The 16,245-nt window shown below is 31.7% G+C and overlaps 1 protein-coding gene across 4 annotated transcripts in view; it reads left to right on the forward strand.

Annotated features, from left to right (window-relative positions):
* The window catches only part of NKAIN (Sodium/potassium-transporting ATPase subunit beta-1-interacting protein), a 182,011-nt gene that overhangs the window by 125,110 nt on the left and 40,656 nt on the right, over positions 1-16,245 (forward strand). For all 4 annotated transcript variants that reach the window (XM_075309005.1, XM_075309007.1, XM_075309004.1 and 1 more), the window contains exons 5-6: positions 6,049-6,246; positions 6,327-6,387. In XM_075309005.1, coding sequence (XP_075165120.1) covers positions 6,049-6,246; positions 6,327-6,387 — 259 coding nt within the window. The remainder of the gene's footprint in view (positions 1-6,048; positions 6,247-6,326; positions 6,388-16,245) is intronic.

The raw sequence follows: 16,245 nt of genomic DNA on the forward strand, positions 1-16,245 counted from the left end.
ATCTGTAAGGGAATAAATCCTCAAGATTGGGCTGAGGTTTTCCCAATAAAGGGTTTCACCTTAAAGGATTTCTTTAGAATTTTAATTTAATGTTTATTTAATTTGGTATTTTTATACCCTAAACCACATAGTGGTTTGGGTATAATAAGTTTGATCGGCCAAAAAATGTGCCTACCAGAAATATTGAATATTGATTTAGACCCTATAAAATATATACCGATCGACTCAGAATCACCTCCTGAGTCGATCTAGCGCTTGGTGTCCGTTCGTCCGTCCGTCTGTCCATGTATTTGTTGTTCACAGGATTCCGGTCGCAATTATTAACCGATTTTGATGAAATTTGATACAGGGAGTTTTTTTGGGAACAAGGACGAACGCTATTGAATTTGGAAGAAATCGGATCAAATTTTGATATAGCTCCCATATATATGTATCGCCCGATTTCGACAAATGGGGTCACGTTGCGTTTGTTTTCAAACGGATTGTCACCAAATTTGGCAAAAAGTAATGTTTTTCATCGTTCTTCAAGTCTGCAAAATTTCATCTAAATCGGTTCAGATTTAGATATAGCTCCCATATATATGTATCGCCAGATTTTCCCAAATTTGGCCATAAAAACCTTATTTATTAAGCGATCTTACTCAAACTTGGCTTACTCTAATATTTTATGGTACTGACAATATGTGCCAAAAATAATCGAAATCGGTTCAGATTTAGATATAGCTCCCATATATATGTATCGCCCGATTTTGCCAAATTTGGCAGTAAAACCCTTATTTATCAACCGATAGTGCTCAAAGTTGGCTAAATATAATCTTCTATACCTCTAACTGTATGTGCGCAATTTCATCAAAATCGGTTCAGATTTAGATATAGCTCCCATATATATGTATCGCCCGATTTTGCAAATTTGGCCGTAAAACCCTTATTTATCAACCGATCGTAACCAAGGTGGGCTAAATGTAATCTTCTATAGCACTAACTGTATGTGCAAAATTTCATCGAAATCGGTTCAAATTTAGATATAGCTCCCATATATATGTATCGCCCGATTTTGAAAAATTTGCCCCTAATAACCTTATTTTTGATCATAGGGGCCTCATTTATTAACTGATCGTACTCAAATTTTACACAAAGTGACCTTCTGTGGTGTCAATCATACCTGCAAAATATTATACAAATTGGTTCAGATTTATATATAGGTCCCATATATATATGCATCGCTATATATTTTGTCATATTTGGCCATAATACTCTTATTTATTAAGCTATGTTATTCAAATTTCAAATTTTGATGTACTAGCTGATCGTATTTAGACTTACATGTAGCTCTTACATAAATCTATTATCCTATTTGCAGAAATTTGATTTTATTACCCACAACTAATTGACCGATTTCCTCTTTTTTAATAATGGACTCAATATTAGTGGCATACTAACTCTTTTGGTGCAAAATAAACTATAGCTCCTAATATTAGACATTTCTGCTCAGATTGTGACAAGACACCCATAAACATGTACCCCCCTTTATGTTCTCCAAAACCTATACCAATGATACTCCACAAAGGCTTATATTTACTAATTCAGTAGGGGTGGTTTAGGGTATGATATAGTCGGCCCCGCCCGACTTTCTACTTTACTCACTTGTTATTTCTAGACATGAATAAGGCAACTAAAGTTAGTATTCATCTTAGGAATCGCTTGCTGCAATAGTCTTAAGAACTTCCTGAGTATTTATACCCTGCTCCACACTGTGGAACAGGGTATTATAAGTTCCCAGCAAAAAAATTTGGAAGTTCTTCCACAGGCACAACTTTAAAAGCATTTCCAGAAGATTCACTCCCAATGATGTTCTTTATTTTAACTACCCAGGAAGTTCTTTTGATTACATTTTTTATAACTTGGTTTTTTCATACTTTTAATGGATAATTTTAACTTTTTTTTTGGTTTCAAATAGGTTAAAAACAGAGTAAGAATTCATAATAATATGGTACAAATCATTAAAATTTTGTCGAAAAACATGCTAAATCCAATCTGAAAAAATTGTGAATTTTTGAAAATATTTGAGGTCAAACGTTTCCGACAAGCGTTAGAATCCATTAAAAATTATAAAAAATTATAAAAATTATTTTTTTTTGTAAAAATATCACAGACTTTTTTAATTTACATCCAAAACATTGAATTCGGATCACACCTAAAGAAGTGATGCAAATTCAGTGCAACGGCTGTTGAAATGGAGGACTTCCGTCCTATGACAAGCCCATGTTAAATTCATCGCTTCTGCGTCAATTTTGCCCCACTTCCGGATCCAAAAAGAATATTTTCATTACTTTTTTGGCGACGATTTTTTTCGGGTTAGTGCATATGTTTGCAACACCCAGAAGGAGACGAGATAGACACATGGTGTCTTTGGCAAAAATGCTCAGGGTGGGCTCCTGAGTCGATATAGCCATGTCCGTCTGTCCGTGAACACATTTTTGTAATCAAAGTCTAGGTCGCAGTTTTAGTCCAAACGACTTCAAATTTGGCACAAATATGTGTTTTGGCTCAGAATAGAACCCTATTGATTTTGGCAGAAATCGGTTCAGATTTACAAATAGCTCCCATATATATATTTCGCCCGATATGGACTTATATGGCCCCAGAAGCCAGAGTTTTACCCTAATTTCCTTAAAATTTTGCACAAGAAAAACAATTAGTACTATAGTCAAGTGTGCCAAATTTTATTGAAATCGGTTCAGATTTAGATATAGCTCCCATATATATCTTTCGGCCAATATGGACTAATACGGTCCCAGAAGCCAGAGTATTACCCCAATTTGGTTGAAATTTTGCACTAGGAGTAAAATTAGTAGTGTAGTCAAGTATGCCAAATTTTATTGAAATCGGTTCAGATTTAGATATAGCTCCCATATATATCGTTCGCCCGATTTACACTCATATGACTACAGAGGCCAATTGTGTGCTCCGATTTGGTTGAAATTTAGCACAGGGAGTAGAATTAGCATTGTAGCTATGCGTGCCAAATTTGGTTGAAATCGGTTCAGATTTAGATATATCTCCCATATATATCTTTCGCCCGAATTACACTCATATGACCGCAGAGGCCAATTTTTACTACGATTTAGTTGAAATTTTGCTCAGGGAGTAGAATTAGCATTGTAGCTATGCGTGCCAAATTTGGTTGAAATCGGTTCAGGTTTAGATATAGCTCCCATATATAGCTTTCGCCCGATTTACACTCATATGACCACAGAGGCCACTTTTTTACTGCGATTTAGTTGAAATATTGCACAGGGAGTAGAATTAGCATTGTAGCTATGCGTGCCAAATTTGGTTGAAATCGGTTCAGATTTAGATATGGCTCCCATATATATCGTTCGCCCGATTTACAATCATATGACCACAGAGGCCAATTGTTTGCTCCGATTTGGTTGAAATTTAGCACAGGGAGTAGAATTAGCATTGTTGCTATGCGTGCCAAATTTGGTTGAAATCGGTTCAGATTTAGATATGGCTCCCATATATATCGTTCGCCCGATTTACACTCATATGACCACAGAGGCCAATTTTTTGCTCCGATTTAGTTAAAATTTAGCACAGGGAGTATAATTAGCATTGTAGCTATGCGTGCCAAATTTGGTTGAAATCGGTTCAGATTTAGATATGGCTCCCATATATATCGTTCGCCCGATTTACACTCATATGACCACAGAGGCCAATTTTTTGCTCCGATTTAGTTAAAATTTAGCACAGGGAGTAGAATTAGCATTGTAGCTATGCGTGCCAAATTTGATTGAAATCGGTTCAGATTTAGATATAGCTCCCATATATATCGTTCGCCCGATTTACACTCATATGACCACAGAGGCCAATTGTGTGCTCCGATTTAGTTGAAATTTAGCACAGGGAGTAGAATTAGCATTGTAGCTATGCGTGCCAAATTTGGTTGAAATCGGTTCAGATTTAGATATAGCTCCCATATATATGTTTTTCTGATTTCGACAAAAATGGTCAAAATACCAACATTTTCCTTGTAAAATTGCCACTATTTAGTCGAAAAGTTTTAAAAATGACTCTAATTTTCCTAAACTTCTAATACATATATATCGAGCGATAAATCATAAATAAACTTTTGCGAAGTTTCCTTAAAATTGCTTCAGATTTAAATGTTTCCCTTATTTTTATACCCTTCACCACTACTGTGGTACAGGGTATAATAAGTTTGTGCATTTGTATGTAACGTCAAGAAGGAAAAGTCTGAGACCCATCGTTTAGTATACCGATCGTCTTAGAATTAAATTCTGAGTCGATTTAGCGATGTCCGTCTGTCTGTCTGTCTGTCTGTCTGTCTGTCTGTCTGTCTGTTGATGTATTTTTGTGTGCAAAGTACAGCTCGCCGTTTTAGTCCGATTGTCCTAAAATTTGGTATAGGGTCCTGTTTCGGCTCAAAGACGATCCCTATTGATTTTGGAAAAAATCGGTTCAGATTTAGATATAGCTGCCATATATATTTTTCACCGATCTGGTCATAATTGGCGTGTATATCAACCGATCTTCCTCAAATTCCGTACATCCGAATATTTTATGAGTCTCAAAAAACTTGCAAAATATCAGCCAAATCGGTTCAGATTTAGATATAGCTCCCATATATAGCTTTCGCCCGATTTACACTCATTTGCCCACAGAGGCCAATTTTTTGCTCCGATTTAGTTGAAATTTTGCACAGGGAGTAGAATTAGCATTGTAGCTATGCGTGTCAAATTTGGTTGAAATCGGTTCAGATTTAGATATAGCTCCCATATATAGCTTTCGCCCGATTTACACTCAAATGACCACAGAGGCCAATTTTTTGCTCCGATTTAGTTGAAAATTTGCACAGGGAGTATAATTAGCATTGTAGCTATGCGTGCCAAATTTGGTTGAAATCGGTTCAGATTTAGATATAGCTCCCATATATAGCTTTCGCCCGATTTACACTCATATGACCAGAGAGGCCAATTTTTTGCTCCGATTTAGTTGAAATTTTGCACAGGGAGTAGAATTAGCATTGTAACTGTACGTGCCAAATTTGGTTGAAATCGGTTCAGATTTAGATATATCTCCCATATATAGCTTTCGCCCGATTTACAATCATATGACCACAGAGGCCAATTGTTTGCTCCGATTTCGTTGAAATTTAGCACAGGGAGTAGAATTAGCATTGTTGCTATGCGTGCCAAATTTGGTTGAAATCGGTTCAGATTTAGATATGGCTCCCATATATATCGTTCGCCCGATTTACACTCATATGACCACAGAGGCCAATTTTTTGCTCCGATTTAGTTAAAATTTAGCACAGGGAGTAGAATTAGAATTGTAGCTATGCGTGCCAAATTTCATTGAAATCGGTTCAGATTTAGATATAGCTCCCATATATATGTTTTTCTGATTTCGACAAAAATTGTCAAAATACCAACATTTTCCTTGTAAAATCGCCACTGTTTAGTCGAAAAGTTGTAAAAATGACTCTAATTTTCTTAAACTTATAATACATATATATCGAGCGATAAATCATAAATAAAGTTTTGCGAAGTTTCCTTAAAATTGCTTCAGATTTAAATGTTTCCCATATTTTTTTACTAAAATTGTGTTCCACCCTAGTGCATTAGCCAAATCTATAGACTTTGAGTCTATAGATTTTGTAGAAGTCTATCAAATTCTGTCCAAATCGAGTGATATTTAAATGTATGTATTTGGGACAAACCTTTATATATATAGCCCCCAACACATTTGACGGATGTGATATGGTATCGAAAATTTAGATCTACAAAGTGGTGCAGGGTATAATATAGTCGGCCCCGCCCGACTTTAGACTTTCCTTACTTGTTTAATAAGTAAATAAGACCACGTGTGAGAGCGAATAGGGACATTTTCCCAAAGGTATCAAATATTTAGTACCAGGTTTAGTACGATTTTTAGTACCATTTAACCACGCTATTTTTCTATCCCTCTTCATTTAACAATGAAACTCACTTTTTACTCTTTCGTTTTTATTCTCTTTTTCAGGATAGCGATCTATTAAACTTGGGTACCGGCAGTTATTCCTGGTTTGAGGTGAATGGTTATGGCTGTAAAGCAACGTACAATACAAATATTACCTCAGAAGATCCCTTTCGTCCATTACGGCCGGAACGAGTGGACGATTGTTTGTTAACCTATGACATTGTTGAGGTTGTCCACTCGGGAGTGCAGTGTATATTAGCGGTAATGAAATTTAAGATCTTTTGAAAAAAAATTTACTGCAAATTCTATTAAATGATTTTTTCTATCACTTTTTTTTGCAGTTCTTTGGTATTTTGGGAGCCATTTTAATAAGTTACATATTCCTAGATGAAGATGACAGATGTAAGTTTTGAAAGTAAATTTTTCTTTTATTTTTATATAATATTTAATTTTTTTATTATATTTTATTGAAAGAAACAAGTATTGTATGCATAGTAATTTTTGGTGTCCAATGTCAGTTGTTTATTGAGTTTTCTCCCGGGCTAGAAAATATCAATGTTTTTTTTGTATTTGTGGCAAATGTCAAGTTTTGATAATGATGTAAGGTCCTCATTTGACATTCATGAGTTTTTACAACAACCCTTAAGTCAATTCCGCTTTTACTTTTTCCTGCTTTGTTTTGAGTTTGTTTTGGTTTTTTGTGAGAACAAAATCGGTCTTTTCACCTCAACGATATTTTTCTTCATTATTTCCACTCGAACATATGGAATGGATGGGTGAATGAATGAATGGGCCCCTATTATATGACCCAGCCCTATAGAAAAGCCATAGAAAAGTCAAGGACTCATTGTATTATGACTCGTTGCCTCGTTTGCCATTAGTAGTCGATATTCAGTGACTTCAAGTATACTTGCTTGCTAGCTTGCTGTTCATTCACATTTGTTTCCAGCTGATGACATTAGAACAGCATAACTTTTGCCCCTTTATATTCATTCATGCGTCGACCTAGTGATATTGCAACCTCAGCAGCCTTATGCTGATGACGATGACGATGTTGCTATAGTGCTCTCATTTGTTTTTGGTTTTTATCTTTTGGCCAAATATTGACATTAGCATTAGGATGAAGGAGGAAAGAAACAGTGCTTCAGTGCTGCTGTGATTTCAAGTGGAATTTTCAAAAGAGGCTTGAAGTGACATTAAAAAATACTTGAAATTCAATTGATAGGGACAAAATCCGATAATGTTTGAAAAAGCTTTTTAGATTTTCATATACCCATGTAGACGTAATAATATAGGATTAAGGATATGCATACTTAAATTGTTTTAAAAATTTTAAATTTTTTCTAAAAACTTTTTTTTTTTGGTGAAGAGTAGTGCAAAAGGTAGTCAGTTGACTGTACAAAAATGATACGTATTTGGATAGAGTAATGAATTGTCCATTTAATTTGTAATGTATCTAATACTGGAGGATTAAGGATATGCATATTTAAATCGTTTTAAAAGTTTTAAATTTTTTCTGATAACAATTCTTTTTTTGGTGAAGAGTAGTGCAGAAGGTAGTCAATTGACTGTACAAAAATGGTACATATTTGGATAGAGCAATGAATTGTCCATTTAAGTTGTAATGTATCTAATACTGGAGGATTAAGGATATGCATCTTTAAATTGTTTTAAAAATTTTTCATTTTTTTAATAAACATTTTTTTTTGGTGAAGAGTAGTGCAAAAGGTAATCAATTTACTGTTCAAAAATGGTACATATTTGGATAGAGCAATGTATTGTCCATTTAATTTGTAATATTTCTAATACTGGAGGATTAAGGATCTACATATTTACATTGTATTAAAACATTAGCCGAACCCGGCCCGCTTCGCTACGCCTTCTTGATGTTTTCAGGGGAAATTCTTGCCCTTTGTAGAATCTATGGGAAGTATCCTATTTCAACTGCTAACTCCCAAAAAATCGGCCAACTCCTCGACCAGAAAAAAAATTTAGCGTCTTTTTGTCCAGAGAGAGAGAGAGCCTTACAGCCTGTTTCAGTATGTCGATCGAGCTCTATCGATCGACTGAAATGGAAACAAACAGCTGAAGTTATAACCAAAAATCTGCTGTTTTTATGAATTTTGGTCGAGCGATAGAGCTCGTTCGACATACAGAAACAGGCTGTTAAAGTTTCCTCAAATTTCAAAATTTCTTCCAGTTTCAAAATGTTCGGCAAATAGATCCCCCACCGACCAAGTATCGAAAAAAGTAGCGGATCTTTGTCTATACGCCACCTTCATTCTCCCCGAAAAATTTCAAGCAAATCGAAGAACTTTGGTCCAACTTTCAAAAAGTCGGGCAAGTAGGATTAAGATATAACATTTAATAGGATTAAAACCTCCTGCAGCCAATATTAAATTCATAACCTCCACCACGTCCTCTGTAAATTTAAAGTAAATTGGAGAAGTTTAATTTTTAATTTTTAACAGTACTTAAAAACAAAGTCTTGCAAAGGGGAGGTCTCCCTCCCCCACCCAATATCACAAAATCAAGTAGCGGAACTTTATCTAGACGTCACCTTCAAGGATCTCTGAAAATGTTAAGCAAATCTTCTATGGAAATTAAATTTGGACAAAATTTTCTATGGAAATTAAATTTTGACAACATTTTCTATGGAAATAAAATTTTGACAAAATTTTCTATAGAAATAAAATTTTCTATAGAAATAAAATTTTGACAAAATTTTCTACAGAAATAAAATTTTGACAAAATTCTCTATAAAAATAAACTTTGGACAAAATTTTTTGCATAGAAATAAAATTTGGACAACATTTTCTATGGAAATAAAACTTTGACAAAGATTTCTATAGAAATAAAATTTTGACAAAATTTTCTATAGAAATAAAATTTTGACAAAATTTTCTATAGAAATTAAATTTTGACAAAATTTTCTATAGAAATTAAATTTTGACAAAATTTTCTATAGAAATAAAATTTTGACAAAATTTTCTATAGAAATAAAATTTTGACAAAATTTTCTATAGAAATAAAATTTTGACAAAATTTTCTATAGAAATAAAATTTTGACAAAATTTTCTACAGAAATAAAATTTTGACAAAATTCTCTATAAAAATAAACTTTGGACAAAATTTTTTGCATAGAAAGAAATAAAATTTGGACAACATTTTCTATGGAAATAAAACTTTGGCAAAGATTTCTACAGAAATAAAATTTTGACAAAATTTTCTATAGAAATAAAATTTTGACAAAATTTTCTATAGAAATTAAATTTTAACAAAATTTTCTACAGAAATAAAATTTTGACAAAATTCTCTATAAAAATAAACTTTGGACAAAATTTTTTGCATAGAAATAAAATTTGGACAACATTTTCTATGGAAGTAAAACTTTGACAAAGATTTCTATAGAAATAAAATTTTGACAAAGTTTTCTATAGAAATAAAGTTTTGACAAAATTTTCTATAGAAATTAAATTTTGACAAAATCTTCTATAGAAATTAAATTTTGACAAATTTTTCTACAGAAATAAAATTTTGACAAAATTCTCTATAAAAATAAGCTTTGGACAAAATTTTTTGCATAGAAATAAAATTTGGACAACATTTTCTATGGAAATACTACTTTGACAAAATTTTCTATAGAAATTAAATTTTGACAAAATTTTCTATAGAAATTAAATTTTGACAAAATTTTCTATAGAAATTAAATTTTGACAAAATTTTCTATAGAAATTAAATTTTGACAAAATTTTCTATAGAAATATAATTTTGACAAAATTTTCTATAGAAATTAAATTTTGACAGAATTGTCTACAGAAATAAAATTTTGACAAAATTCTTTATAAAAATAAACTTTGGACAAAATTTTTTGTATAGAAATAAAATTTGGACAACATTTTCTATAGAAATAAAATTTGGACAAAATTTTCTATAGAAATCAAAATTTTGAAAAAATTGTCTATAGAAATCCATATTTTGACAAAATTTTTCTATGGAAATAAAATTTTGGCAAAATTTTCTATAGAACTAAAATTTGGACAAAATTCTCTATAGAACTAAAATTTGGACAAAATTCTCTATAGAAATAAAATTTTGACAAAATTTTCTATATAAATAAAATTTTGACGAAATTTTCTATATAAATAAATTTTTGACAAAATTTTCTATATAAATAAAATTTTGACAAAATTTTCTATAGAAATAAAATTTTGACAAAATTTTCTATAGAAATAAAATTTTGACAAAATTTTCTATATAAAAAAAATTTTGATAAAATTTTCTATATAAATAAAATTTTGACAAAATTTTCTACAGAAATAAAATTTTGACAAAATTTTCTTTAGAAATAAAATTTTGACAACATTTTTATATAAATAAAATTTGGACAAATTTTCTATAGAAATAAAATTTTTACAAAATTTTCTATAGAAATTAAATTTTGACAAAATTGTCTAGAGAAATAACAGTTTGACAAAATTCTCTATAAAAATAAAATTTGGACAAAATTTTCTATAGAAATACAATTTTGACAAAATTTTCTATTGAAATCAAAATGTTGATAAAATTTTCTATTGAAATCAAAATGTTGACAAAATTTTCTATAGAAATAAAATTTTGACCAAACTTTCTATGGAAATAAATTCTTGATAAAATTTTCTATATAATTAAAATTTTGACAAAATTTTCTATAGAAATAAAATTTTGACAAAATTTTCTATAGAAATAAAATGTTGACAAAATTTTCTATATAAATAAAATTTTGACAAAATTTTCAATAGAAATAAAATTTTGACAAAATTTTCTATAGAAATAAAATTTGGACAAAATTCTCTATAGAAATAAAATGTTGACAAAATTTTCTATATAAATAAAATTTTGACAAAATTTTCTATATAAATAAAATTTTGACAAAATTTTCTATATAAATAAAATTTTGACAAAATTTTCAATAGAAATAAAATTTTGACAAAATTTTTTATAGAAATAAAATTTGGACAAAATTCTCTATAGAAATAAAATTTGGACAAAATTCTTTATAGTAATAAAGTTTTGACAAAATTTTGTATGGAAATAAAAGTTTGACAAAATATTCTATAGAAATGAAATTTTGACAAATTTTCTATAGAAATAAAATTTTTACAAAATTTTCTATAGGAATTAAAATTTGACAAAATTGTCTAGAGAAATAACAGTTTGACAAAATTCTCTATAGAAATAAAATTTGGACAAAATTCTCTATAGAAATAAAAGTTGGACAAAATTTTCTATAGAAATACAATTTTGACAAAATTTTCTATTGAAATAACATTTGGACAAAATTTTCTGTGGAAATAACATTTTAACAAAATTTTCTATAGAAATAAAAATTGACAAAATTCTCTATAAAAATAAACTTTGGACGAAATTTTCTATAGAAATAAAATTTTGACAAAATTTTCTATAGAAGTAAAATTTTAACAAAATTTTCTATAGAAATAAAATTTTCCAAAATTTTCTATGGCAATAAAATTTTAACAAAATTTTCTATAGAAATAAAATTTTAACAAAATTTTCTATGGAAATAAAATTGTGACAAAATTTTCTATGGAAATAAAATTGTGATAAAATTTTCTATAGAAATAAAATTTTGATACAATTTTCTATAGAAATAAAATTTGGACAAAATTTTCTATGGAAATAAAATTTGGACAAAATTTTCTATGGATATAAAATTTTGACAAAATTTTCTGTAGTAATAAAATTTTGACAAAATTTTCTATAGAAATAAAATGTGGACAAAATGCTCTATAGAATAAAATTTCGACAAAATTTTCTATGGAAACAAACTTTGGACTAAATTTTCTATAGAAAAAAAAATTTCAAATTTTTGCAATGGAAATTTCAACAATCAAACAAATATAACTCGAATTTTATATACATAGATTTGGTTTTTGTTTATTATTACATTTTGTTTGTTTTTCTAATAACGATTTTTGTTGTTGTTGAAGAGTAGTGCAAAAGGTAGTCAATTGACTTCAAAAGACGTTAAATATTTAGATAGAGTTAATTAATTTTGCATTTAAATTTGTAATGTATCTCAATAATCATTTTGGTTCATACGATACGTTAGGGGGCGTGCTGTGGTCACAGACAAGATGAAAAACAAAAATTAAAAATATTCTCTTACTCATTCTTCAATTTGTGCTCCACAATATACCCTCCTTATATCGAAGGCGTTGTAAATTTAGGTGCCTAGTAATGCAAATTGTAAACAATTGATATTTAAATGTATTCCATTTTATTAATATTCCTCCTTAATCGTCTATCATGCTACGACAAACTTTCTACGATTTATCTGAATCACTGTTACCTAAATTGTCACAATAATCAGAGATGAATAAAATTGCAATAATGGGATTTTTTCTCAAATCCTCATGATTTGCATGCATAATAATGAAATGAATGCCGGGAAGAAGAAAGGTGGTATCTTTAGGAAAGCCACAAACTGCCTCTTGGGAGGTGGTCTTGATGAAAAGAACACGTAACGCCAGCCACACAACAACATGACAACAACTTGGAACTTGGAGCAAATAGAATAGAAAAGTAGCCTAGTTGCATTTTGCTTATCTTTTGTTCTTTAAATTGTATTATTGTTGTCATTATTTAGTATCATTGGCAATGTTTTGTTGCCGCTGTTATCTTTTGAGCTTGTGCCATCTGTCCGTCGGTCCTTCATTCATCCTTCCGTGTTTCTCTTCTCGTTCAGCCAGCCCCCTCGCTCCCCTTTTCGTGTCATGTCATTGCACAATAGAAAAAGGAAATGAATTTCCTATTTCCTTTGCCGATGACAACATCAAATGTTGATTCCGGCATTTACCTTGACATAATTTCTCCTTTGTTGTGTTGTGGTTGGTGACGGTGATATCTTTTGTTTGCCTATGTTCGTTTACAGAAAGAGATGGTGTCGGGTCGAGGAAGGAAAAGGGTGAATAAAATCAAAGATTCCTCCATTCAATGTCTATCTTATGATAATATTTTCTTTCAGAGGACACTGAAAATATTTATAGAGTTAATTTAATTTGTACACTGAAAATATTTATAGAGTTAATTTATTGAATAAAATCTTTGTTTTTTTCGCAAACATATTTATTATTATCACAACAAAATGTCTTAATAATATATTTATTCCAAAAATATTCTTTTCCATACAGTGGGTCTATAAATATCGACTCATCTTATAATTTTTCTAAGTGTATTTTTGTAGTTGTCTCCATCAGATTTCCCTTGCTATACATTGATGTTTTTTTTTTTCATATTGATATTCTTTGCAGTGATCAATATAGGAAATTGCTATCATTAGCCTACATAAAAAAATATTTTCCCCACATTTGTTTTTTGTTTTTTTTTTTGTTTTTCAAATGAAAGAAAAACTTATCAATGGGACGAAACCAATGAACGACAATAATACACCAATTTATTATATATGTATAAGTACTTGTTTCTTAAAAAAAATATATATATATATCATAAATACTGTGCAACAATATCATATTGAAACTATGAATTTAATTAAATAATAGTATAAATGTAAACTGCAAATTTCTTAACATTTAACGGAAAACAATGAAAAAAATTAATTGGATTTGTTTTGATTAAAAAATGTAATCAATTAATTTGCTATATTTTTTGATATTTTTTTAATTATCCAAAATTTGCAGATATATTTCTAATAGGATTAATTAATTATACACTGAAAAAAAAAACAGTGAACTCACCAGGAAAAAAAAATTTAGTTAATTTTGGATAAAGGGTGATGCGGTCAAAATTTGGTCAAGGGAAAACGCGTGTAAATCGGTGAAATCGTTTATTTAAAAAATCAAATTAAATTTATTTTTCAAGTTCAATTAGTATAAAATTCAGGAAAAATATTCAGTTAGGCTTTCGCTTTTCCAAATCCGAATTGCCGGGCCTCACGCTTGACACCTGCCATCAGATTTTGTACAGCCACCTTGTCCACCTTCTTCGCCGCAGAAAGCCAGTTTGCCTTGAACTGCTGCTCGTCCTTAGCAGTTTTTTTTTCGTCTTCTTTAGGTTCCGCTTGACAATAGCCCAGTATTTCTCAATTGGGCGGAGCTCTGGCGTGTTGGGAGGGTTCTTGTCCTTGGGAACCACCTGAACGTTGTTGGCGGCGTACCACTCCATGGCCTTTTTACCGTAATGGCAAGATGCCAAATCCGGCCAAAACAGTACGGAACAACCGTGACGTTTATTCAAACACTCTTTCACGTAAATTTCTTGGTTGACAGTCCCGGAAGCTATGAAAATGCTGCTTTTCAAGACACAGGTACAGATGGCTTGCCAAACCAGATATTTCTTTGCGAACTTTGACAGTTTTATGTGCTTGAAAATATCTGCTACCTTTCCCCTTTCTTTTGTCGTATAAAACTCCTGTCCCGGAAGCTGCTTGTAGTCGACTTTGACGTAGGTTTCGTCGTCCATTACCACGCAGTCAAACTTCGTCAGCATCGTCGTGTACAGCCTCCGGGATCGCGCTTTGGCCGTCGTATTTTGTTTATCATCGCGATTTGGAGTCACTACCTTCTTGTAAGTCGATAGTCCGGCTCGTTTTTTGGCTCGATGCACGGTTGTAGACGATACACCCAGCTTATTTGCGGCATCTCGGAGAGAGAGGTTAGGGTTTCGCTTGAAACTACCGGCAACTCTCTTTGTCGTCTCAGCGGCTTCCGGTTTTCGATTTCCCCCCGATCCAGACTTCCTGGCTGTCGACAAACGTTCCCCAAACACTTTAATTACATTTGTAACGGTTGATTTGGCAACTTTTAGCGATTTTGCCAGCTTTGCGTGCGAGTAGTTCGGATTTTCGCGATGCGCGAGCAAAGTTTTGATACGCTGCTCTTCTTGTTTGGACGGCATTATGACAACTGAATCAATTAATTTGCTATATTTTTTGATATTTTTTTTTTAATTATCCAAAATTTGCAGATATATTTCTAATAGGATTAATTAATTATACACTGAAAAAAACAGTGAACTCACCGGGAAAGAAAATTTTAGTTAATTTTAGATAATTTTAACTAAACTATGTGTACGCAGATGCCACCCTGATTTCACAAAAATAAGTAAATAATTTTCGACAAGTTCAAGAAATTTTTATACCCTCCACCATAGGATGGGGGTATATATTAAGTTTTTTATTCCGTTTGTAACACATCGAAATATTGCTCTAAGACCCCATAAAGTATATATATTCTGGGTCGTGGTGAAATTCTGAGTCGATCTAACCATGTCCGTCCGTCCGTCTGTTTAAATCACGCTAACTTCCGAACGAAACAAGCTATCGACTTGAAGCTTGGCCCAAGTAGTTGTTATTGATGTAGGTCGGATGGTATTGCAAATGGACCATATTGGTTCACTTTTACGTATAGCCCCTATATAAACGGACCCCCAGATTTGGCTTGCGGAGCCTCTAAGAGGAGCTTATTTCATCCGATCCGGCTGAAATTTGGTACATGGTGTTAGTATATGGTCTTTAACAAACATGCAAAAATTGGTCCACTTCGGTCCAAAATTATATATTGCCCCCATATATCGATCCCCAAATTTGGCTTGCGTAGCCTCTAAGAGAAGCAAATTTTATCCGATCCGCTTGAAATTTGGTACATGGTGTTAGTATATGGTCTCTAAAGACCATGCAAAAATTGGTCCACATCGGTCCATAAATATATATAGCCCCCATATAAACCGATCACCAGATTTTACCTCCGGAGCCTCTTGGAAGACCAAAATTCATCTGATTCAGTTGAAATTTGTTACGTGGTGTTAATATATGGTCTCAAACACCCATGCAAAAATTGGTCGAAATCGGCCAATATTTATATATAGGCCCCATATAAACCGATCCTCAGATTTGATCTCCGGAGGCCCTTGGAAGAGCAAAATTCAACCGATTCGGTTGAAATTTGGTACGTGATGTTTGTATATGGTATCCAACAACCATACAGGAATTGGTTCATATCAGTCCATAATTATATATAGCCCCCATATAAACCGATCCCCAGATTTGACCTCTGGTGCCTTTTGGAGAAGTAAAATTCAAATTTGGTACGTTGTGGTATGATAGTATATGATATTTAACAGTCATGCCAAAAGTTGTCCATATCAGTCCATAATCATATATAGCCCCCATATAAACCGATCCCGAGATTTGGTTTTGGAGCCTCTTGGAAGCGCAAATTTCATCCGAGTCAGTTGAAATTT

Source organism: Haematobia irritans, chromosome 5 (genome assembly GCF_050003625.1).
Source record: "Haematobia irritans isolate KBUSLIRL chromosome 5, ASM5000362v1, whole genome shotgun sequence".
In the NCBI taxonomy this organism is placed as follows: Eukaryota; Metazoa; Arthropoda; class Insecta; order Diptera; family Muscidae; genus Haematobia; species Haematobia irritans.